Source organism: Numida meleagris, chromosome 3 (genome assembly GCF_002078875.1).
Source record: "Numida meleagris isolate 19003 breed g44 Domestic line chromosome 3, NumMel1.0, whole genome shotgun sequence".
NCBI classification, from domain to species: Eukaryota; Metazoa; Chordata; class Aves; order Galliformes; family Numididae; genus Numida; species Numida meleagris.
This window is the reverse complement of record NC_034411.1, coordinates 21,503,602-21,529,044: the sequence shown is the minus strand read 5'-3', so window position 1 is coordinate 21,529,044 and position 25,443 is coordinate 21,503,602. Positions and strand designations below refer to the sequence as shown.

Genomic DNA, 25,443 nt, shown 5'->3' with positions numbered 1-25,443 from the left:
AAGAGGTAAGCTCTGAAGTGTGCGTTTAGTTATTGTCTTGTACATCTCTGCTTCTCATGACTCCCAAAATCTTGTCAGGCATATGCTGAACCATATGAATCAGTCTCAAAAGGCTATGTGTTGTAAACATAACCCAAGCCATGCATTTACCATCTGAACACCAAGTGGCAGTGAGGCAGAGGGGCTTCTCCTGGGGCCCTGTGCAGAAAGAAGCAAGCTATTCTTCCATGGCCTGAAATGCCGTGCTCTTGCCTCATTGAAGACCAGATTTCTCTATAGGCAAAGGCCTGGTGTTTCAGAACTGCAAAGAAAAAGATTATCTTTGATGCCATGGAAACCAAACAAAGAACAATAATAGTTTGCTACTTCTCTTGCCTCAGCAAAAAGCCGACAGCGTAGCCCTCAAGGATAGCATCCTTAGCAACCACCCTGCTGCTGGCAAGTCTAAGTGGTGAAGAGAGAAACACAAGAGGACATATTTGAAGAACTCTTTGCACTGTTGAAGAAGGTTACAAGCAGAGAGCTTAAGGATGGATAGAAGATTTCTTAAGGCTGAGAAGCAGCACAGGGAACTGACGCAACTGTGACTGACCATGAACTGGGAACTCACTTGACAAGGTCTTGTAAACATTGAGAAAAGCCTTGCTGTGATCTGTAGGAGTGGGAGATGTGGAGGCACCTTCTGAAGATTGTAAACAGGCATGCAGACCTTATAGAAAAACATGCTTCAGCAAACACTTTCCTGCTCTTCTTCAGCACAGCATGGCAGCCTCAAGAGCCTTCTTGACAACAAATACTCAAGAACACTGTGTGATGGCAGCAGCAGGCCATTTTGCAGGTTCTCAAGCTGTTTTTCTCTTTTGCCTACTTATGAGTAGCAAGCTTTGGGGGAGCCACCTCCTAGCCAGAGTGACAGCCTAGCATAGCTGTCAACTGTGAGGCCCAGCACAGATATACATTCAGGCTATGGTCTTTTTTAACTTTGGTATTTTTATAATGTATATCTTCATCACTCTTTGAAACTACTTCTAGTTCCACTTATGCCATTTGTTTTACACTAGGAATTGTCTCTTTTTGCACCATTACAAAAGCTGTTGTCCTCTAAAATGTCTGATATTTTCAATTTTCAAAGCAGTTTAGTATTGAGTATTACAGGCAAACTCAATGCCTAGACAGGAACAGTATTCTTCATTCTTTGCTGTTATTTTATAAGAAATTGTACGTCCTAAAATTCTCATTAAATGTGCATAAAGACTGCATAAAGTGTAAAGAAAATACCCTGCTATAGTTCTGTGATACAGGTTTAACAAAAAATAGAAATTCAGTCTCAAAGCTTTCCAGATCATTCTGCATTCCAATCACCTTCTGATTCCAGATGTACATGACCCCAACTGTGTCTCAGCTTCATGGAAGATACATTTTCAAATTGATGGTCACGGGGGACCTTCTGAAGCACACCTTAACCTAGTCTCTGTTCAGATGCATGCAGAGATGCAATGTGTTTTTCACTTGGTGCAGAATCAGGATGCTCTGTCAGACCAAGAGAGCTGGAAACTGTTTCACAACCATCATGTGGAGCCTTGCATCTCAGGCCAACAGAATCTGCTTCAAAATGAAGAATCTCTTTGCTGAAGTGAAAGTTTTGGCCATGCTATGAGGGATGGTGACTGAAGTCATCAGACACTGACCTCTGCATGGTGAGGGGAGGTCTCATTTTGATGCACAGCTCAGAGCTGAGCTCTGCACTGATGTTTGTGAAAGTGCTCTTTTTTAATCCTGAAATTCTGTGATGACTGCTGTCAAAGGTTGCAGAATCAGCAGTAGAATTATCTCCTGTCAAATGGTGTTTGTGTCACCAGGCTAGGGATAGAACTCTTGCCTTCAATGACGTTAACATGAGAGGCTCTTGTAATGGCCAACAGTGATGCTGAAGTTAAGACGAGCTGTGCTTCATTGTGTAGGTTCCAAAACTAGAGTCTTTGGAAGACATGTGGTGGTCACAAATTGCTCAATCTTTGAAATGGCTAGCATCACAATCACATTGTCCTTTTCCACTTGAAGTTAGTGCAGGCTAACCAAAAGGTGATGGTGGGAAAGGACCTGCAGGACTTGGGATGCTGATCCCTAGTCAGGTAACCCCAGCTGGCTTCTGTTGTGAAGCTCAGAGTGTAGTCTGGAAATGGTTTCCAAGTACAGAAGGCTTAACAGCAGGAGAGAAGGTCCTAGAACACCTGAGCAGTGTGCTGACCATTTGGATAGGTTGTTGAAGTTATTCTTCAGATAGTTCAGTGGATATAGGTAGTCTGACACTTTCTTTAGAATATAAATGCCTTTAGAAATAAGGCAAATTAAGTCTTATCATAGAATGATAGGATGGCTCAGGTTGGAAAAGACCTTCAAGATCATCAAGTCCAACCGCAGGCTAACCATACTACCCTAACTCTCGAAGTCCACTGCTAAATCATGTCCCTGAGCACCACATTCAAATGGTTTTTAAACACATTCAGGGATGGTGACTCAACCACCTCCCTGGGGAGCCTATTCCAGTGCTTAACAACCCTTTCTATAAAGAAGTTTTTCCTGATATCCAACCTAAACCTCCCTTGGCACAACTTGAGGCCATTTCCCCTTGTCCTGTCACCTGTCTTTGACTTTTTGTTAGCCTCTTTCCTGTTTTTTTTTTCTTTGTTCTTTTAGTTTTGACAAGCAAGCTGGCCTTTAGTTATTTTTCTCATTGCTGAGCTTGGGTTTCTCACTCTATTCAGAGAAGCAGACATATAATGCTTAATTGTTATAGTTCTGGAAATTGAGTATTTAGAACTGGCTCTCACAACAGAATGTGGTGCCTTTCCATCTCTCGGGTCAGCTGTTAGACTTCACAGTGGTAAAAACCAAACCACTTTAAAGAGCAAAGGGAAAAAAAAAAAAGAAAAATAGCCTGAAACTTATAGAAATAGAAAAGCTACTGGGAATTGTAGAGACATGAATGTGATTGTTAATCATTTTAAGGTAAGAAGCAACTATAGAATGCACATATGGAGAACAGCGTGTATGTACTATTACTGACTGTACAGTCTTTGTTGATATTTTAGAGAAGAACCCAAGAATACGTACTGTTTTACTTCAGACTCTGTGGACATGGTGGGTGCAGAAGTCCAATTCTGTAGCACTGTTAGACAACTGTTAACTTCTGTGGACATGTATGAACTTAATTCATGGTTGAAATGTTGTGCATAAGAGAAAGTTTTGAAAGCATGATTATTGAGGAATGTTATAAAAAAGTAATAGTTTGTAACTAAAGTGGAAATCTTTTACAGTAGTCCTGAGAATTTGGAAGTATTTTCTTTCATTAAACATATTCCTTAGAATGCTTTTGAAATAGTGTCATGACAAACTCTAAGATAGCAGAACTCTGTTTCAAAGCATCTATTTTGTTAATGCAGAAAAATTGCACACATTTAAAATACAAGTCAGAAAAAGAAAGCCACCTTGACCTTCCTGGTAGATTACTAGCATGTGAGACATAAATTAGGTATGGAGAAAAAACTTCTTGCAGAATTACTTTCTTCTTCATTCTAAAAGCTTTAATGATTTGTAGAACCTGGGCTGTTTTCTTCTAAGTTCTGTTGGTACTTAGCAGTATCTACATGACAAGAAAAGTCACAAAAGCTGGTCAGTTAAATGAAGATAAATAATAAACTCTTTTAAACAAAGAGCCCGGTAGAGTAGTACACCTTTGGAACATGTTCCACGCTTTTGGAATGTGTGTTTTTGACCCTTTCTGTTGAATTTCACAGGCAATGCTAAAATAGGAGCTGCTTTGGGGAAATAATTTGGAAGGAAATAAGGTGATTGACAACATGAAGGGAAACTGATTTTGGGGAGAAATATGAGGAGGTGCTCTGGACCTTGAGAATAGCACAGTGAAGATATTGGAGGGCAAACACAATGAGGGGAGGAAATGGAATTACCTGGCTTAGTGTCTCCAGTTTTTCTGCAAGTTTCTGGTCGTTAGGGGGAAATTTCTTTTTTTTCCCCTGATACTTAAGCATTTTATCCACAACAGAATTGCTTACCAGCGGTTTTCCTTTGTGACATATTTGTTAACAAATGTCTCAGGATGCTGACAAATAAGATAAACAACTTTTGACTTTCAGAAATTTAAAAATCAAGGCATTTCACCTTCCTCTTCCTTTACTTTGTGCATTAGAAGAAGAGCCATGGGGGGGCTTGTCTAGGCTTAAAAAGAGTTTTGTGTTCAACAGATTTCCAAATGAATATGTCAGATTTGTGTGGAAGGGACTCTGGTCTGTGGTTCTAGTAGAAGCTGCATGTTGAATTTTTAGAGAAGGTTCTAATGAATTCTCTCAGTTTGCAACTAGAAACTTCTGAAAATGTTTGTTAACGTGCCAGAGGTAAATGTGATGCTTAGGGGCTGATCTTTGTCTCAAAAGACTTCTACTTTAAACATCGTCCCCCCCCTCTGACATGCAAACTTAGAGTCTGCCTTGAGAAATTACGAAGTATAACATGGACAAAAGTCTCTGTGTATTAAATACTTGAACAGTTAGCATCTGCTGATTTTCTTGTTACTTTCTAGATTATTGTGATGTAGCTAGCTTCCTTTTTCTTAGGCAGTATTAGGAATTATTTCTATTGTTCACCTTGCTACTAAAAGGATTTCATAAAGCTCATCAGAGAACAAGAGAATTCTGTTTATAATCCTGTATTTTATGTTCTTCAAACTTAAAAAGCCTCTAATTTACTTTCTCCTCTTCAGTGATCTCTGAATTATTTTGTATCTGGAATACCTGTAAGGCTTTGATTATTGGGGTGGGTGAAGAATTCAGCAATGGATTCAGCCAGGTTCTGTTAAGCATAGAAAGTATAAAAACTCATTATTTTTTCTTTTTAAAATTTTGTTTTCGATGTTATCTTGGTTTTATTTACTGGGAAGTTGTTTTTTTTTCCCCCACTAAGGACAAACAGAAAACTTCTCCTTTCATCTTCACTCTCTCTGATTTATGATAAATTTAGTTTCCTTCGGCCTGGCATTTGCTTCAGCAGGCAGTCTTCCTTCAAGTACCACCCTGATTGATGTGTAATCTTTGATATCTTCCATTAGCCTCCAGGATCACTAAGTTCAAGGCCCTCTTGGAACCTAAGGAGCCCTGCCGAGGAACTGAAGGCCTTCAGAGTCCTTGGGGTGATTGACAAGGTAATTCTTCAGTGTCTCTTCAAGAGTTCAGTCATAAATCGACTGCATGCTGACATTTTGTCTTTGAAGCTGTGGATCTTAAGGATATGAAACAAAAGGGGAAAATGACTCAAATGCATCTGCACTTTAAAATAACAAAAGTAGAAGAAAAAAGGCTTTTATCTGAGCAATTCATGTAAGGTCATGCAAAATATATTTGAGCTAAAGGATAGGATACATGTTTGGTGGCATTAGATAGGATGAGGCCTGTTTTTTTGAAAATGAATCATCGTTACAGTGCTGGGATAAGGACGAGTTGATGTGTTTTCAGTTGAATAAACTGGTGGACATTTGAAATACAGAAAGGTAAAAATTCCCACTTTTGAGCTATCCTTTAAAATGGTGTTAGAGGAACAACAAATGTTTGTTCTCCATCCCCAGCCAAGACATAGATTCAGCAGTGAAGCCAAACTTCTTTTTGACACATGCAAATAATTTCACCCAAAATCCCAGGGTAATATTCCTCTGTAAACAGTAAAGGACCGTACAGATCTTTTTGCAAGCCTAATTAAGAGACCAGAATTTCTGCTTTGTTTTGATACTGCTGATTAGTTATCACCTTACCAAATACTTCTAAGATGTTGCATTATTCAGCAGTGTGACAGTGGCTAATGTAAGACTGTAAAGGCTCATTTCCTTCTTCTATTCCAGTTCCCTTGTGTCTTTTGAGTTCCTCGTGTAGTCCATGGTTTGTGCATGGTATACTTGATGCATGACCAATTTATACATTTCTAGCTTGTATCAGAAAAGCTAGCTGATCTTATTAAGATCTGTATTTCTCCCTTCTTGTTAGACTGGACCTAGCTACTGGGATAAATCTTTGTTTTTCTTTGCTTGTATTATTGTAATAAGTTGATAACCTCTCCTCAGAGCACTACTATACATTAGGCATTATGGTTGTTTTTGTCACACCCAAGGATTTCTCATCCTTGACTTCTTTTTGTCTTCTTTCCTCTGTTTTTTAAGTGCAGACGCTACCCTGTGTTTCTCTCTGTATGCACGTCAGAGTCGGCTTTGAAAGAACACCTGTTTGATTGGTAGCCTCCAACTAAATGCCTATGGCAGTCGTGGACTTTATGAATTAGTCTGAGAGTGTAAGGCTGCAGAGGTGTTGGAAAGGAACTGAGAAAGGCCTTTTCTCGTATAGGAAAAAGGAGCAGTGACTGGAGAAGATCCATGATCTCAGAGTCAAGGTTTTAGAGTCCTTAGCATTGTGAGATCTCCTAGATCCCTCTCAGCACATTTCGCTGGTGTGAAATTAATGTACGCAGATCTTTGAGGCAGAGCTGGGGAGAATTAGTGTTCCAGGGATGACAGAAATACAAGATCTTAGCGCTGGAGATGTGTGTGAGGAGTGGTCCAAGGGAACAGGCCTGTGTATACAGCTGTGTGCTTGTGTGTAAACAGTATTATAGGGGTCAGAGTTAATGTTTAATTACTGTGTGGAAAAAGGAACAATATTCCTTCAGCTGTCTTTGTACCCTACATGCCTGCTTCCAGATTATCCTTATTACACTTAGTCTTGTGTTTTATCTTGTTTCTAAGTATTCACCGAGTCCTGAGGCAAATGAAAACACGCTCTAAGTCCTAACGTACAGTGTGTGTGGTCAATGAAGCAAAGATGTGTATATGTATCCGTGTGCTGGAAATTATGCCCCTGCCTTTGGTTTAAACCACTATCTCCTGTTATTCCTCACCATCGCTTTTTTTTGCCTCCTTCTCTGCTTGCATTTACTCGATGAAGCTCATGTCTGGAGAAATCCAAATTGATAGGCAAGTTTCTGATGCAAGTATCCTTGCTGAGGCATAGTGTGTTTATTCTTGAAAATGGATTCTGATTTTCAGGGCTGGTGCCAAAGATGCTGTGCTTGTGGACTCACGTCTGTAGCTGATTTGGCATCACCCAGAGTTTTGCCTGAAAATAGTCTTCTGCTATTTCTAACCTGGAGGTAACTTAACTGGTTTCAGCAGAAAAATGGGTGTGCAAATAGTGACAAGCCACTGACATTTTACTGCTGTCTTGCCTAGGTCTGGGCGAGACTGGCCTAAGCACACTGAATGGAACGTGGTGGTGGGTGGCTTCCTGTGCTGTTCTTATACTGCTGATTGAGGCCCAGGCTGGTGTCTGTGGCCGTGCTGACTGAAGCAAACCAGCTGATAACCTTCACTCATCAAATGCTGAAAGGTTCAGTGCCTCGCCTTAGAGTAATGCCAGTCTTTGTTCTTGTTTTGAAGCCACTTGAAGTATTTGGAATTGGCTTCCTGTTCACAGATAAAATGCTTGTTGCCACCTGAAATGCTGGGTTTTCCAAACCTTTTTAGACTAGACAAAATTATTGGACATCTAATTCTAGTCTGGTTTATTGCTGATGTGCCATCTTTCCCTCTCTATCTGCCTTTCCACCTTCCTTGTTACCTGAATAATTTTTTGCTGTGTTGACCCCTTTTCTGCTGAAGCTGTGAGAGTTAGAGATTTTAGCATTATTAAATTCCTGAAAGTGCTGTGAAAATACATAGTAGAGCACCCATAACAGTGCCTCAACTCTCACCCTTTGCTTCTGCTCTTGTACAAAGGCTGTATAAATCCAACTATTTTAATAGACTCGAGAGGATCTGTGCTGGTGCTTGAGGAAACCACGTTTCTTAAATTCTGCTGCTGCTGTGTTTGCTTGCTTCGCGGTGCCAAAGGTTAACTAGATGGTGTTTGCAGGTATTTTATGGGACGAGTCTACCTGTGGATGGCTTTCTGAAAATAGAGGTTTAATCTAAATCTGGATGTTGCTTTTGTCCTGCAGATATTGTGGGCTCTCAGCTCTGTTGCTGATTGGCAAGCTCAGCTCTTACTAATGTTACCAGAGGTACTGCACCAAAAACAGGCAAATATCTTAATATTTTAGCTACTGTTATCACCATGCAAGAATGATCAATCGTTTTACCAGTTCATGTACCTTAAAGTAGAAAACTTCTTTTTGGAGTACCAAAGACTTTTGCTTTCAAAATTTGACTAATTAAAAATACGAGTTGCAGATTCTGTGCTGAGTTTCTGCCCTAGGCAAATCTTTCCTTTGAAGCTACAGCTGGCCCCTGAAGAAACTACTTTGTTACAGTGCTGCTGGATACCTTAACAATGCTGTTTCAAGCCCAATTTCTTATTCTTTAGAACCCTGTTATTTAGATTCACTCCATTTAAAGGTTCATCTTGAAAGCAGAGTACATTAAGTAATAACTATGCCTCTGTAACCAATGACTGTCTTTTATGTCTTTTCTGTCCCCTCCCCTAGACTCTTATCAAGCCACATGGTCCGTGTTGCAGTGATCAGTCTTTGATGGATGTCTGTGCATTTGAGATTGTTGTTCAACAAGCTCTTTGTTAAGCGTCCTTATACAACCTGAAACCTTATCAAATAAAATAACTCTCATCAGGGCCTTGCTAACATTATTTTGGGAGTTTTCTGAGGGGGATTCTGGAATTAAGTAACTTTTTTTTTTTTTTTCCCTGAAGAACTGGAAGTAATTACCTTAATCTTGAGTATAGATTATGTTTGTGACTGTTGTGCTGCTGTGAGAAGTCATAACTGATGTTAATATACTGTGATGAATTGACCTTAGAAACGTGCGGAATAACCAAAACAGTGTTAACAATTATTCAGAAAATGTGATTACTACTTGTCTTCTTGATGAGCAAAAGTACAAAAAAGCACTAATATAAAGAATCTGGAGTTCAGATGTATGATCTGCAGACCTGTAGTTGAATTCGAACAGGTTATGGCTAGTTTTAATGGAGTTCAGGCAGAGAGTAGGAGAAATGGGCTCTTTAATGGCAGTGTGTGCTGTGCGTGAATATTTCATGTTGTAGCGGCTATGACCATTTAGTGTTTATTAGAAACTTAAATATTCAGCACTTTATGTGGAGGTGAGTTTAAAGAATGCTGCGGTTGTGAAACTGAATTGACCGCAGCAGATGTTTTCTCTCACTCGGCTCTTGAGTGCGCATTGCCAAGCTTGGAGACCTGAATGCGAGGCTGTGTGTACAGAAGAGGTGGCAGGGGGGAGGGAAGGAACTGTAATAAACAGTGTGAACAAGTTCAGACATTTGTTCTTGTTTCATAATTGTGCTTAGAAAGATAAACTGGCTGAAAACATGACAAGGAATTGACTAGGTGTTGTTTGCAAAAAGATGAACTTTCTGTTACAGCCAACTGAAAGTATTAAACAACTTAAATTTGAATATACTCTGCTTTCTTAGTATTTGCATTATTTAAAGCTGCACCTTTTGTCTTTTAAGTACACTATTACAGCAAGTCATAGAATATACAAACCTTAAGTTCCTTAGAATAATGGTGTGAAAGGAGGAATAATTGCAAACTGAAGATAATTCATATTCACAGGTACAAGGATAAGCAATAATCACATTTTTCATACATATTAGCCAAACATAATCTCTTTTTGCAACGACAGAGGAAGATGAGTGAGAGTCTGAGTGATGTAATCTGAAAAGTGACAAGAATAAATCTGTGTTAAGCAGATCTTTTAATCCTGGTAGCCTTGACAGCCGGCACAGCTGAGGAGAGCAGGGGGAATTGCATGCCTGTTTCTGCCTCATCACCACCGCTGTGTCCTGAGCACAGCAGTCAGCCTTTTGCTCGCCCTGCTGAGGCTTTTGTGAAGTCCCAAGTGCTTGTTCTGGGATCAGGTCACCAACTTGTCGCCTTACTTATTGTCTGTCACTACCTGTAACGCGGGATTTTCCTGCCCACTGGTGATAGAAATGCAAGGAAAAAATCCTAGGTGAGCATCTGATACCTGTGAGTTTGTGGGACTTTTTCTGCAGGTTCTGTTCTGATGAGATTGCAGTTGTTAGGAAGTAAGGACCAGAATCAGTATGTGACCCACTAGCCACGCTATTATGTGGGCTGTCTTCGGTATAGAACAGCAATTTAACAACAAAATAGAGCAGCTTTTAAAGTAATCCCTCAGCTATAGTGTATCTTAAAAACCCTTTAGGTATCTGATACCGCAGTAAGGAATTCTGTTCCTTTTTTATTTGATCAGGCAACAGCTATTTTTCAGCCTGTGTTAGTGGACTTAGACACATTTGTGTTAGTGAATGTTTTGAGGTGTTCATTGTGATCAATGTTAAACCTTGCCCAAGTAAATCAAGCAGCACAAATATGTTCTGTGCCGTGTTCTAGAAGGAGGGATTCTGGAAAAACACCAATATTGTTTACGGGGGAAAGAAAAAACAGAAAAGGAGGGAGGTCTGGAAAAGCAAATAACAGCGGTATGTTAGAGGGCTGCATTTATATTAAAGCCACCTGCAGGAGAGCAGCGCATTTTGCAGTTCTTAGTTCTTGCAGTAGTGTCCCCTGCGACCTTGGCTGGGTGCTTGGTGGGGTGACTGATGGTTCAGCGCGCTCTTTTTTCCTGGTGACTTGCCTGTTGCCTGCCTCTGGGTCTGTGATTCCCCTTATGCTGACTTCTGCAGTACTCCTTCGGTCTCTTATCTCAGGGCTTTGATGCATATGTTCTGAAGGTGGCCACCGTGACTTTGGGTGGCAGCAGATGGTAAACCTTCAGGCTGCCACCGGCTATACTGGTGTTAAGTTGGAAACTTAACGTTTGATGAAGAATCAGTAGTGCATATGAAAGAGCTTTTACAGCAGAAATATCTTTTAATTAAAAAAAATTAGCATACTGAAACATTTGCTAATTTCCGTGCGTTTAAAAATCCTAAAATTAACTGTTTTCTTAAAGCCAGACTATCGTTATGTACCAGGCAGGTTTTATTTTATTTTTCTCCAATTAATTGTACCTTCTGCATTGAATTTATTTTAATTTATTTTCTACTAAGCTGTTGGATACACTGTAAATTAAATCTAAGAAGCTAAATTTTTTAAGTAGCTGCTGTCAGCATCAGTATTAACCCTTGACTTAACCCCTCCCCCCAACAAAGCAAACCAAACAACAAAAACCCAAAAAACCAAAAACCTCAAAATCACGAGTAGAAAATTGTATCTGGCATCACACAGGGGTGTTTCTGTCTGCTAGTTTACTGAGATGCTGCCATGCAACGTTGCTGTGTTCACCTCTGTTTTAGTATGTGCCTGAGAACTAAACTGCTTATACAAAATAGGGATGAGTGGTGTAGAGACTGTATTTGCACTATACATTTGTGGCAATTGCTATTTTGCTGTCTTTTTTTTTTTTTTTTTTTTTACCATTTTGAGCTTGTTGTCAACACACAAAAATAAGGGAAAAATGGCTAAGCAACAATGCTGCAAAAGCCAGCGTGATACGTGGACCTTGACTGTGTTTGTACATTAGTATTACAAATAGGATTTTGCCTGGTCTCCTTTTGTGTCACAGTCTAGTTGCTCAGTGCCCAGGAATGCCCTGCTGTGCATTTTTCTCCCTCCCCCCTGAGATAGGATGCTGCATGTTACAGTTGACAGCTCATTGTTATGAGGTATTAAATATTACACCTTACACAGTAGTTGTCATCAGCAAAACATGTTCCATGAGCTTACTGCAAGCCAGGAGCAGCCCGGTCCTTGGTGTGATCTGCTCTGGGGAAGGACGGAGTTATGCAGAGGGGAATGTTTTGTGGAATCCTGTTTTGTCCTGGTGTGTCGTTCTGGTGGAGGTTTGGTCATCTTGCATTTTAAAAAGGACTCTTAGAAAAAGAATTGCTGATGAACTTGCAAGCACTTCCCTTTTGCAATGGGAGGAAAATGGGAAGGTATGCAAATGGGTAAGACACGTTAGGGTAGCATGGCTGTCCAGAACCTGGCTATAAAGGGCAAAGTGAGGAGAAAAAGTTGACACTTGTGTCAGTGCCGGTGTTACTGCTGGGCAACAGCCTGGATAATGCATCCAAGAGCTGCTCACCTTGTTTTGCTGTGTTCATCTGATAGAAAGTCAAGCAAATATGTTTGGGACAGTCTCTTGTCTGGTCTTACCCCTTCCTAAAATGTCAGTTTTCTGGTCAGTGATTTAATCATTCATATATTTTTTTAAATTATTTGGATGAATCTGTTTAAACAACACTTTTGTATTGTGCATGCAGGCTGCCTCTCTTAGAAACAGATTCTTGGTTTTCGGGGGCCCCTGTAAATTCCATGTTCTGCCAGGGTCAAATGGAGTATCACTGGGCAGAAAAGTTCCTTTCATGGTTCTTGCTGGGCTGCTTGGGATCTCCTGAGAAGTTAAAGGTCTCGCAGAAAAGTAGTTATTGAATCAGCAAAGAAATAATTTTCCATTAAATGAAGTGGAGCTGTAGCTTATCATCACTGGGGGAAAGCTATGATGCTTGATGGGGAAGCTGGCTAGTAAGACTGGTTAGTCCATCTAGGTAGTTAACCTCGAAGGTGCACAAACATTATTTGTTATTACTGTTATAAAACTGTAGCTGCTACTTTCAATTTGATGTTGTAATATAACAACAGATGAAGGCAACCCTAAAGGGACCCGCTGTCTGCTTTATTCCCGTTAGTCGTAGTTATTCTATATGTCATCTTATAGGTTGAGGGCTCAATAATCTCTTCTGTTTCACCATATGCTAATGCAGTGCTGATAAGCAAGTGTGAAAAATGAAAGGGAGGAATACATTAATTGTATTTGTGCAATAAGGTATGCTATCAAAGGTAATTATTTCATGACAGTTTTAGTTATAGCAGTTGTTTTATCATGAAATAAAGGATGGCTTTAGGAGACTTTTATTGGAAAGACAATTGTATCAAATTAGTACCAAATTAGATTTTTGCCTTTATAAAGGTGAGCAAACCCATGAGCAGTTTTTAAATTGGTGTCTTCTACTCTACAAATGAACAAATCCTGTCTGAGGGTTAAAGAAGCTATTATTCTGTCCTTTATGCTGACAGCTTCATTACTGATTGGCCTACTGTTGGTATTAAAAAAATGTTTGGCTCCTTATGATCTTTGTGCGTGCAACTACAATATTAATACAGAACTGTTCATTAAGAAATGACTTTAAATGAGGTTGTTGCTTATAAATCTGGAGAGATACAGATGTTAAATGCTGCCATTTCTTTTCCTCTACAGCTGTACGGCTAATAATTTCCAAGTGGCTAAAGCTCTTGTTAGCAAGAGTGCTGGTGTGTTAAGAATGGCCCTATAAATAACTTTAAGAACTGAAGTTGAAGGTGCTTCTTTTAAAGACTACTGTTAACTAAACATTATTGCCAAACAGATGGAAAGCATTCACCAGCCTGATGTTTTTAGGTCTAATTATATTATCGCCACTCCTGGTACGGCTCAGTTGAAGAGGTGTATCCAGAGGCCAATTTATAATCATTTAGCCAACACCTGTTTGGGAGATATTGACAGTCAAAGGGCACATTTAAAAAAAAAATCACATATGTTCTTGTATTTATTGCCTCAATGTGAACAGTGTCTAGTTACAAACAAACTTGGGGTAAGAAGAAAGTGACTGTAAACACATGATTGTTTTGAACTGTTTTTTATCTGTCCTCTTCTGGCACCTCCTGCAAAGTGGCTTTTATTTTTCTCTTGCTCTTCTGGTTTTCTTTATTGTTTGTATATCATTTTAATTTTATGCCTTTTTAGTTAAGCAAGGATAACTAAAGTCAGTTTTACAGTTACCATTTATTCAGCTGGTTTCTGGAAGATCCAAGGAAGAGACCTGAAAAATTGTTCAGAGAAACTCCGTGACATAGGGACATATGCCACTGACATGGAAACGACATGTCATTTCTTCCTCAAAAATGATCACTAATAGCAATGTCTGATGATATTTTTTCACTAGAAGATAAAGGCTTTGAATACCGGGTGCAACCCCGGTAGAAGAGGAAGGCTTTGAGAAGGAGAAGTGGCTCTCCCTTTATTTCTTTCAGTGGAATTTGGTGAGAGCAATGATGTGGAAAGACTCCAACTCTCTTTCTCTTACTTGATTGCAATGGAGAGAGAACGAGGGCAGCGTTTGGAGCGTGGCCACCTCTAAAAGCAGCACTTGTCTTGCTACAGCTTTGGGGAAGTCTGTACAGTGCTGCCCCGAAACCTCCCCTCCTGGCACATCTTCGCTTTGCTGCAGGCACTGCACCTGATGGCTCTTCTGGCAGAAGAGGAAGTCAGAAGGTGCAGAGAAAGTGAGGGAACTTGGTAGGCTTTGCCCTGTAAGGGCCAGTGGGTCCATCGTTGCCCCACAGGGCAGAGACAGAGGAGAGTGAATGCTGTATTGTCCTTAACCTGCCACCTGGCGAACCCAAAACCGTGTTGCCCCAACACATCGTTCCTCTACAAGCAGTCTTTTTTGATGAACCTCGAAGCGCAGTCGCTGCAACTCATCCATTGAATGCTGAGTTAGGTGACTCTGGTGCTGGCATTTTCAGCCCTTCAGGCTTTTGATTTTTCAGCCTAAGTATTTTGGTGTAACTAAATCTGACTGTTCACACCGGGGACTTACAATGTCTATTGTAAATAAACAGTGAGTGCGTACTCTTATTCTTGTTCCTAGAGGAGGATTGATCTTATGCTTGCCCTTGTTTTGTGGCTGTCTTGCAGCTGGTACTTTTCAAGTACATCTGTGTTCTTGGAGTTTACAAACAATTAATTCGTGTGTGTGATTTGAAGACAGAGATGCAGAGAGTTTCAGCTCCCTGAAGATAAACTTTCCCCAAAATATATACGTACATAATTCTTGTTTGCTTTGTTTTCAAAGTGTGAATAAACAGAGCTTGCTAAGAGGCAGGACATGGTCTAATACTCCTGTCATCATTCTGTTGTGCTTTCAGCAGAGGTAATACACTCTTAATAGAGACGTTCTCTGTGGCTGTAGGTGTACTCCCTTCTGCAGCAAACCCATCAACTTTTTTTCCCAAATGAAATCCTTGTTTTTGTTGTTACTTTAATTCTAGTTTACAGAGACACGAAAGGAACTTCCTTGCAGCCTTTCCTGTTGTGGCTTATGAGTGTGGCAAAACAGAAAGGGCAACTGAGGAATGAGATAGGAGTGTCTGTATGCAGTTTGAAAAGCTTTGGTATCCTACTAGCAGGACAAACATTTGACGTATAGAAAGCTTGATGGGGGGGGGGGGGAATTCTGTAGTAGGAAGGTAGGTGCAGTGAATTAGGGAAAAAGAAATCAGGATTTAAGTGATGTAACGTAGGAAGCTAATGCTATGTGAACATTACTTTTTGTGTTTTATTTTGTTGTTGCTGTTGCATTTCTGTAATTTAGATTCTGCTAAATTATTGCTACAATTTTAAAGTAGTGGTTTTCTTTTTATCTGTGTAGAGATTCGTTCTTTAAGTTAGCTGACTGGGAATCAGGCAGCATTCTAGTCGTTCTCTAGAGATCCATATCCTAGGTCAATTTTTTTTCTAATGTTTACCAAATGTGTGCTGCAGGGCTTTAATTTTTTTCATCATGATATACGTCACTTTGTTTGCAAGAATATTTCAATATTAAGAATTGTGTATTGTTATCTTACTCATGTGAATTTAAAATATTTCTCTGAATGCTTTTTGCTTAGGTTTTACTTGTAATGGACACTAGAACTCAGCAGACTTTTATACTGAAGGTAAGTAATGTCTTATTACTTCTCTAAACAGACTGACCTCCTCATTTATACCACCACACAGGATCACTTTGCATCTAATGTGTATTTATTAATCTCTTTGGTATACTACTATGTGAATACATATATCTATATTATGTGCAGTGGAATCCTTTTTCTCAGTATTCAATCTTTTCCATTCCTTTCTCTGTGTAACTTCTCTAGAGCTCATACGTGCTGGTTTACTCACTTGATTTGCCACTTGTTACGGATGGTAATAGCTCAGTGGGCTTTGGTAAAGAATCACAGTTTCAACATGCTTCATAAAAGAGCCATCAAACCCTGCTGACTCAGGCCATACATATGCCACTAATGAAGGAAGTTAAGATGAAAATTCTCCTTAGCCCAGGTATACCCACGACTCTTCATCGTGGTTGGGCTGCCCTTAGTTGAAGAGTGTAGTATTGACCAAAGGGGATTCTGGATGAAATGGATGACTGGTCTTATCCAAAATTGCTTTTCTATGTTTTACATCAGTAGGCTCTGAAAACTGAGTTTCATGTTACTAAGTTATTGAACTGCTGAATAGTTAAGGGTGGAAGATAAATTTTTTGATATTACTCTTCCGTGTTTCAGAAAGTGCTCAGATCAAGATCCCAACATACTTCGAGCATCTGTGTTGCTGAGAGTTAGTTTAATCTGAGTCTTGTCTTTGTCGCTGTTATTTCAGGCTCCCATTGAAATTAATGGCATGACTGATGGGAGGAAAGGCTAAAAAAGGATGTCCCAGACATGGAGCTATAATTAGTTAACATGTTACAATGTGGCTTCAGGTCTGGCTTATGACCCTGTCTTAACTTAGTGCATTTGACATTTGAAGTGATTTGTCTTAAGTTTATGCACAGTATGGAAAACCTCTTTGTTCCTCAGAAAAGATTATTTGTGAATATTGTATATTAGAACCTCACTTTATCTGCTGGCAGATAGGGAAAAATTGAATTTCTCGTTTAACTGCTTATGTTCATCAATACTGTAATAGGTCACGCTATTGACATAATTTTTTCCCTTTCTCTATTCCCTCCCTTTCTCCCGCTCACATCAATTTTTTCACTTCTGGCAACTTCATCTTTGTGCTACCTCCCAAAAATCATTACCTCTCAAGGAGATTAATCCTTTCCTTTCTTATTTGTTGTGGCTGTTGTTGTTGTCTTTACTAAAGTACAATGGAAATGTGAGGATTACCTGTAAGGCTAGGGCATTCTTTTGTCTTTCGAACTTGAATTGAATTTTTTAATAGTGTCTTTTGGTCACACACAAAAATAAATTTTTAAAAAAAGGTCACAGGGAAATAACTGAGTGTCATCCTGATGACTTAGTTTGAGAGAGATTCTAATAAAAACATTGACCCATGTAATTGATTTTAATGGCAGCTTTGTGCCATCTTCTGTTCTCTGGAAATGTGCCAGATGCCATCAGCACAGCCTCGGGGGACCGAGGGGCATAGAGCAGCAGATGAGTGGTTTCTCTGAAGCCCAGAGTAACTCGGATAGATTAGTTTGGTTGATAAACACAGAGCACAGCAGGCTCCAAAGGCAACTGAGGGTACAACTGACCTTTTTGTTCTCTGTCAGGGTCTAAGGAAAAGTAGTGAGTACAGCAGGAGCAGAACGACCATCATCCCCCGCTGTGTGCCCAACATGGTGTGTCTGCACAAGTACATCATCTCCGAGGAGTCTGTCTTTCTCATATTACAGCATGCAGAAGGTTTGTCTCTCACTTAAGTATACTGCTGAAAAAGTAAAAGGTTTAGGTTTTAATCAATTGTGCATTTCAGTGTCAAATTAATCTTTTATATATATCTAATTAAAATATTTTTCTATGCCTTAGAGATGTCATGTAAGACACCCCACATCCTCCCTCCTCCTCTTTCCCCTCATTCTGTAGTGGAACTGATTCCTTTTTCAAGTAGCCTCTAATCCTGATGGGTTTCTTGAATTGTACCACTATCGAAAGCTTCCAACTGTTTATTTTCTACCAGAGAGCGAGTGCTTTAACTGCAACAAATATCTGTAGTATTTGCAGTCATCTCTAAGAAATAAAGTTTTTGGCTACTTTTGTAAACTTTGGCAAGTAAATTTTTAGTTAAGTGACAAGCATTCCCACAAGAGTTGAATAACTGTCGGCTAAAAAGACATGAACATTTGCTTAGCAGTTAATATTACATAGTTATTCTGATCTGGATTTTTAAGAAAATAGCTAGTGGCATCACACAGGAGTTCAAAGCAGAACCACAGAGCTGTGCCTTCAAACTATTTATGAAATTCCTGTTAAATGTACGGGGAACAGGTGGCAAAAAATAATTACATCTTGATTTTTTTTCTCTAACACCTGGGTTTAAATATTCCTCAAATGTAATTACCCACATTTATTTAGAGTGAGTGCAGAATATAAATTTTGGGCTTGCTAATAGTTCCCTTTTTAGGAAATGTTAATAATTTAGTCACAGTGGATGATTTGAAGGAGCTACACTAACTGAGAGAGAAGATAATTTTATTGCATTGAATATTATTTCTTTTATTCCTAATAACTTAGATTTTAGCATTTTTATGAGCAATTTATGTCACATGAGGCCAGCTAACGTTGGCTTTACAATGTGAATGACTTTTTCTTGTTGTGTGACATGATTTTATCACTAGGAGTGTTGCATGAAGAGAGGCCTCGCACTACCATACTGATGGTGATGCTGTGGCTCTGTTACAGTGCTACTTTTTTGAGGTGTGTATATTTCAGCCAAATAAAAAGAAACTATCACCTGAACTGTAATTTGTATGTAAGCTGGTACAGTTTGAGAAGTAATAACTAACCAAATAACAATGAAAAACAACAAAGCCTAGTCAGATACCAACTGACCTTAAGGCTGGCAGAATGAAAGAATTAGAGACCAGATACAGTAATAATTACAACTGTTTCAAATAGTTCTGCAGTATCTGAAGGCCTATGGTTTTGCTATTCTCTTAGGAAGAATGTCCCTTCACAAAACAGATGGAAAACTGGATGTAGTAATAGTGGAATCTGGGGGAGTAGTGATCATTTGGAGAGGACAAAAATTTAAAGACGGGCTTAATTTAATTTGACTGGTTGATGTAGATAATCTCCTCAGAGTGCTAATTTTTTTGTGATGACAGTGATAAAAATGGAGATGTTGCATGATCACAGCTCTTCCATTTAAGATTGGAAATCTCAGCTTAATGCTTGGATGGAGTATATTCCTTAAGAAGGAGTAACTCTATTCTAGTCGTCTTTGACCTGATCACAAGTCCAGTTAAATGTGCTTGGCCTGAATGTGTTGCTCTTACCAACGCTGCCTGTAACCAAGGCTTAGAGTTCTGTGGTGGGAGGATCTTTAATTTACCAAGTGCCTGCTGAATCAAGTTTGTGCAACTTAGAGCTTTGTGCAGCACCCCATGACATCTGCTTGGTCTGCTCGCAGCAAAGGGGATGTTTGTCAGGCATCGTCATTTTGCCAGGCCAGTCAGCAGACAAATAATTGGAGGCAGCCAGAGCTCATGATGCCTTTCCCTAGCTGTGGGCCATGCATGCAAGCAGGAAATGTGGGAGGAAGATGGGTTATTTTCAGGGGGAGCTGGGAGAGGGGGTGCAGGTGAGACGGTGAGATAGGAGTACTTTCTGAAGAGAGAGCTCTGGAAGAAGAACAGTAAGAAGGGAACGTGGGAAGAACTGGGGAGCATTGCAGGGGGGGTGCAGGGCTGTCAGACTGTGCTGGGGAGGAATGGGTGAGCTGGCAGAAAGGGATTTTCATGCGGGTGAGGGCTGTTGATGATGGTATGCAATGTTCACTTGACTTGGACACTTTTGGATATAAGCCAAAAACTGCAAAGAGTTTCCCCTCATTTTCTGATAAAACAAGTCGTTTGGAAATTGATTCACCTCTGTTTTTTTTCTCAGTGCTGTAAGTATTTTTTCCTAATGACCAGGGAATTAACAAGGTTAATGTCTTTAAGGATAGTCCCCTGCTTTCATGAACTTATTGACCAGCCTATGAACATACAAAGGGAGAGGAAGATAAGTGGTGTTTTCTGTTCTAAAGAGGGAGAACTGGGGCACAAATTGATGAGTAAATTGCTCAAGAACACACACAAAAATTGTATTGCAGGTGTAGGGCCTGATCCCAAATCCCTAATGGGCAATAATTTTGTGTTGCATTGGAACTGCATGACCTGTGCACCTCACCATGTCCCAGGAGACAAATGCTGGAAAGCAATTCAGCAGAAATGCTTAAGTTGTCTTTTAGAATTTCCTAGCTCTGGAGAGAACGTGAAAAAAAAATATAACCCACTGTTGATTGTCTTGAACACATCAGTCCTTTGTTAGTAGCACTCATCCTTTAAAAAACAAGGATAAAAATACCAGGAATAACTAAAGGTAGTCTCTTAAAAATTACATCCATCTCAGACCAAATAGAAACAGAGAATGTGCTTGTAGTTAAGTTTGAGAAAGTATAAACATTTCTAGGACAATGCTTTTAAAGTGATAATCTCTGAAATTTTATTCCACCACTTTGTGAATGTTCTTAACATTCATACTCAAAGTAGTTCTGTTTCAACGGAAAATACTGCCAGTCAGATTTGTAAGTATATTGTTTTGTGGTGATTTATGTTAGGCACACAGTCAGTATCACTGAGGATAAAATATTAATTTAAGTGGGCTATGGCTTGAATTATAGTGAATTCAGAGAGTGTTTTAATGTTATGTTAGGTATTATGTATTTGGTAAGGAGCTTGCTAGCTCTTGCTTATAGTACACCTTAACCATATTAGTAAGTTTAGCACCGCTGGGTTTTGTATGGAATTCTGAAAGCTCGACCCCAAACTCTTGTTCAAGATGAAAACTTTTTTTTCAGTAAATCATAATGCTGTTACATGCTCAGAATTGGTGAGTGAGGTCTTGGGTCCTCTAGCAGGCTTTTCTCATAACTGCAGTTGGAGGCTTCGAGAGTGTCTTAGAAGCACCAAAGTCGGTAAAGTTATCTTGTAGCTTTGTTGGAAGGCACTTAGCAAATTCTATTGTGGTAGAGAGCCAATCTGATGTTAACAAGGCCTTGCTTCTTCTTGGCACTAACAACTCCAGAAATTTTAGAAACAGATGCTTCAAAAATAGACTGGGGGGCTTCCATGGGACATCAAAGTTTAAGTGGCTGTTAGAAGCTGTCAAATCTCTTTAACCATAAATAAGCTGGAGTTCCTATCAATCTGGAGAGCACTTCAAGAAACTTCACACTGAAGAGGCTTGGTGTATGCAGGAATCGGTAGACAACAGCGTGGTAACGTTGTGGCTTGCAAAGCTTGGATTTGTCGTTAGGAGTGGAGACAGTGCTAGCTGCAAAGGCTGACAGAGATCAGAAAGTGTAGGAAAGGTGATGTAGTCCTTGGCAAGGGACTTTTTCAGAAGGCTGCTTTGAAATAATAGCTTTTGCTTGAAGCGCTTTGGGAAGTGGGAGCTTTGCCTAAACTAGCAAACTTCATAGCAGAGATTCACCAGCAGCAGTGGAAGGAGTTGTGTATACGAGGCTCTGGAGTTCGTAACTATTGTCGTGTTAGAGATTAGGTTGAGATTAGCTTCCAGTTCCTGTGTATGCTGCAATACCATTGTGGCTGCTGTGAAATATTGTTATTGTATCATGATAACGCCTGCGTGTCTGGCTCCCTTTTGGCCTAGAAACTGTGCAAAGATAATTATACGTTGCCGTTGTATATTTATATGATGAAGTTTAGCTTTACTACATGTCTTTACTGAAAAGAAGGACAATGATTCGAAGAAAACCATATGGTTGTTCTTTTTCCAGTAAGGAATATAAATTCACATGAAGTGCAAAACTTATGACTGGTAGTCCTGGCCATAATCAAATTTTTATGCAGTGATGTAGAGAGTTTAGCCATATTTTGGAGAATAGTTCAAGCAGATGTCTTTCAGTGCTGCTTTTTTTTGTTTGTTTGTTTGTTTTTAATCTTATCACAATTATTTGGAAGCTCAGGCTGTTTGCTTTCACTTTTTTGGGGCTTTCCTAAATACAGCGATTACCACATTCTGAACTGCGTTCTGGTTTTGTAGGTATTGATGTATAATTGCTTCAGAGCAAATTCATGGGCCAAGGTAGCAAAAGCCAATGAATTGTTTTGAATTACATCCGTTTAGCCAGTCTTTCAGGGTATGGAGCTGAAATAGTAAGTGACCGAGTACCTGTTGAGGAAAAGACCAACAGGTTATGGTTTTTCATGTCAGCTAGAACAAAAACGTGGTTAGGAGACTAAATTTGCTGATCTGTTAGGTTTCCTTTTATCCTGTGATGTGTAGAGTATAGTCTCTCTATCTTCTCTTTGATGTGATTGCTTCAAAGTCCTATTAATAACAAAAACTGTAGAAGTGTTTGATAGAATATTAAAAAATAGAGAACTAACAGTATTCCCATCCAGCTTCATCACTTGGTCACTTTATTTTGAAATTCTCTTGATTGTTTTTAACACTAACTTTTTAGATTCTGCCTCTTGAAGCACAGATATAACCTTCAGAGTATTGAAAATATGGTGAAACGAGGCACTTCTAACAAGTAATTTTACATTTAATACCTGCAGAAGGAGCTTTGATTTTTGTGTGGAAGTAAAATCAGAAAGAGTAAGCTAGACTGGTTATAGAGTCTATTTATGGTAAAATAAAAAAAATCTTAATTGGTTATGTTAATACTGTACTTCTGAAATTGTGTTAAATACTAATAAACTTTAGCTAAAAATCATAGCTTTTATAGTTACTTAGTGACTATTTGACAGTGACCAAAGCTTACTTGTTTGGATTGATTTCTGTAATTTCAGTTTTTATAGATTCCTGATACTATATTAGCATGGCTTGCTAATGGGTTTTCTTGATCTTACACAACACATGGGGAGAGGGGGAAAGATTATTAGTATGTCATTCATAAAGGCATAATTATATACCCAGATACGAATATCACTCTTGTTTGACCCTGGATTGGACATTTTCAAAAAGGAACAAAATTGTTGTTTTTCACTATAGAACACAATTATTGAATAGCATTTATTTACATAGTTCCATTTGACCAGGAGGCCAGTCTTGAAATATTTGTGTGTAAACATATTTGAACATAATAATATTTTTTTTGTATTTGCTTGCATTTAACTCCAAATTGGAGTTGCAGGAAGCAGTTACTTTCACTATGATTTCTCAGTCCAAGTGATTGTTAATAAGGAACTTTTTTCTTAAGAAGGCAAGATAATAACATGTTTACTAATGGAAAATGAATCATTGTTGTAGTTCTGTTTTCACAGGTAGACAGTTGTGAAATTCTGAAACCTAGAGGGATAAAGAGAGATTTTTTTTTGTCTTGTGCAAACCCTATTTTTGCTGAAAGCATTTGAAACCATACATTTTCAAAAACCAGTTTGAACTTCTTGACTCTTCCATTGAGTTTTCTGTAAAGTTTTAAAGTAAGCTGATCTCAACACGTCTGTTTTCCTTCCTTAGTCCTTCTGGAGTTGATTCCTTTCTTAAGCTGCACTAAGGCTTTCAGCAGAGGCCAAGATATAGTGGAGACTGAATGAAATCTTGCATGAAGTGAGATGGAGGGAGCAGAAGACAAGAACTACCCCACGAGCAGCTTTGACCTATGGGTGAAAAATGAGGTAGTGCTGAGGAGAATTCCTTCCCTTTTCATGCTGCCAGACAGTCCACTCCTTTCTATCTTAGCATAGGATGTGAAGCATTTAGATTGGTGAGAGACCTTCAGATGTGACATGCAAAAGCATACCTGGTATCCAGTTATGACACAGGAAAAAAAATGTGACTATAGACTACAAGGCAAGATATTGAGCTTTCTGGATCCCTGGGTCTAAGCTCAACCCAGACCTCCATCAAAAAGTAATTTTCGTAATACAGAGGAAGGACTGATCATGCTAATATTCGCATTTAAAGCCATGCCTGGAGGCTCACAGGCAGTTGTGCCAGGCACTGTACAATGCTGCAAAAATGTAAAGTGGTTCTTCATTGGTCGTGTTAGGTAAGCACATTTTGAAAGCTGAGATCTGTGCTTTCTTACGAAATTTGTGAAGCAGTACTGGGATAATAAATACTGGTAATATGAAGATGGAAATATTTAGTATTTGCTTGTGTTAATAAACATAATGCAGGTGAGATGGGGAGATTTAATATGCTTTATTAAATGCAGGAGGGTGGTTTCAAATGAGATTTTATTGTTCAGTGTGAAAAGACACTGAGTAATTCCTTGCCTAATTAATACATTGGGAAAAATCATTTTGTGAGCACTGTTTACTTAAAATAATTTAATTGAAATAAATAATTGTTGTAAAAGTACTATTCCATCACAATCTTGGAGTATAATTAAACTTTTGTCTTGCTTGTTTTGTAGTGGTTGGAAGTGTGAAAAAGAGGAGAAAATCTTTCAGGCAAAATAAAATTGTTTTCTCCTTTCTTTTTCTCCTTTCTGTTTTTTCTTTCCCTGCTAGTCCTTAGCGAAAGCATGGATACGTGTAAGAATGGAAGATTAGAAAAAGAATTGGTGACTATGGAAAAGAACAACTTTTACCAAAAGGCAATACAGAAGTCTCAGGCAAACTGCAGGGTTCAGAAGGCACAGCAGTGCCCTGCCTCTACCTTACTGAACAGCTGCATAGCACGTCATATTTGAGGCAGGTGGCTTCATCTTAAGGATCTGTGTGGACCCCAGCCTCAAACAGGGACAAACAACGTGCTGAGTGTGGTGCTGCTGGCTGGACTGGGACTCTCGGCTCTTGCCCCATGCATGGTGGCCGCTTGTTTGTGCCCAAGTAGGCTGGGAGTACATTGCTGTCCCAGGAGGCAACTTGCTTGGTGGCACTGGCAGGAGGTGATTCTCCTGCTGTGCTAGGAGACACCACTGAACCTTGTCTGGCTATTGTGGCATGACATCTTAGGTATTTGATACCATCGTAGGTATCTGAATACATGGTATGGCCTCACTTGGAGCACTGTATGCAGGTTTGGGCACCACAGTATAAGAAGGGTATAAAACTATTAGAGAGATCTGTGAAGATGGTGAAATGTCTGGAGGGCAAGATGTACGAGGAGTGGCTGAGGTCCCTGGGTTTGTTTGGCCCGGAGCTGAGGGGAGGCCTCATGGCGGCTGCAGCTCCACACAGGGAGTGGAGGGGCAGCGCTGAGCTCTGCTCTCTGTGACAGCGACAGGGCCCAAGGGAATGGCATGGAGCTGCAGGAGTTCAAAGAGCATTTGGATAATGCTCTCAAACGTGGTGTTTGAACGCTGGATGGTGCTGTGTGGATAATGCTCTCAGACATAGCGTTTGAACACTGGATGGTGCTGTGTGGAGCCCAGAGTTGGATTTGCTGATCCTTGTTGGTCCCTTCCAGCTCAAGATATTCTGTGATTCTGCATCTTTGGGTGAATATCTAAAGTGCTTATGTATTACAGTGGTGAATACAGCAGCTCTTGTTCCCTTCTCTATGACCATCACTTCCGTTTGTTCCTGTTCTTATTCACTACATGCTTTCTTGCCTTGGAAATTGGCAAGAGTCATCTTGACCCACTATATCCATTTGTAGCTTACA

At 39.6% G+C, this 25,443-nt stretch overlaps 1 protein-coding gene across 6 annotated transcripts in view; it reads left to right on the top strand.

Moving 5' to 3' along the window:
* RPS6KC1 (ribosomal protein S6 kinase C1) overlaps window positions 1-25,443 on the top strand; it is an 87,711-nt gene that overhangs the window by 42,380 nt on the left and 19,888 nt on the right. For 5 of the 6 annotated variants that reach the window (XR_002436576.1, XM_021390386.1, XM_021390385.1 and 2 more), the window contains 3 exons: window positions 5,126-5,218; window positions 15,769-15,816; window positions 17,424-17,556. Coding sequence is in view for 5 of the 6 variants with exons in the window: in XM_021390386.1 (XP_021246061.1) it covers window positions 5,126-5,218; window positions 15,769-15,816; window positions 17,424-17,556 (274 nt within the window). In the remaining variant the exon portion in view is untranslated. The remainder of the gene's footprint in view (window positions 1-5,125; window positions 5,219-15,768; window positions 15,817-17,423; window positions 17,557-25,443) is intronic. The other variant, XM_021390387.1, reaches the window with a different exon arrangement.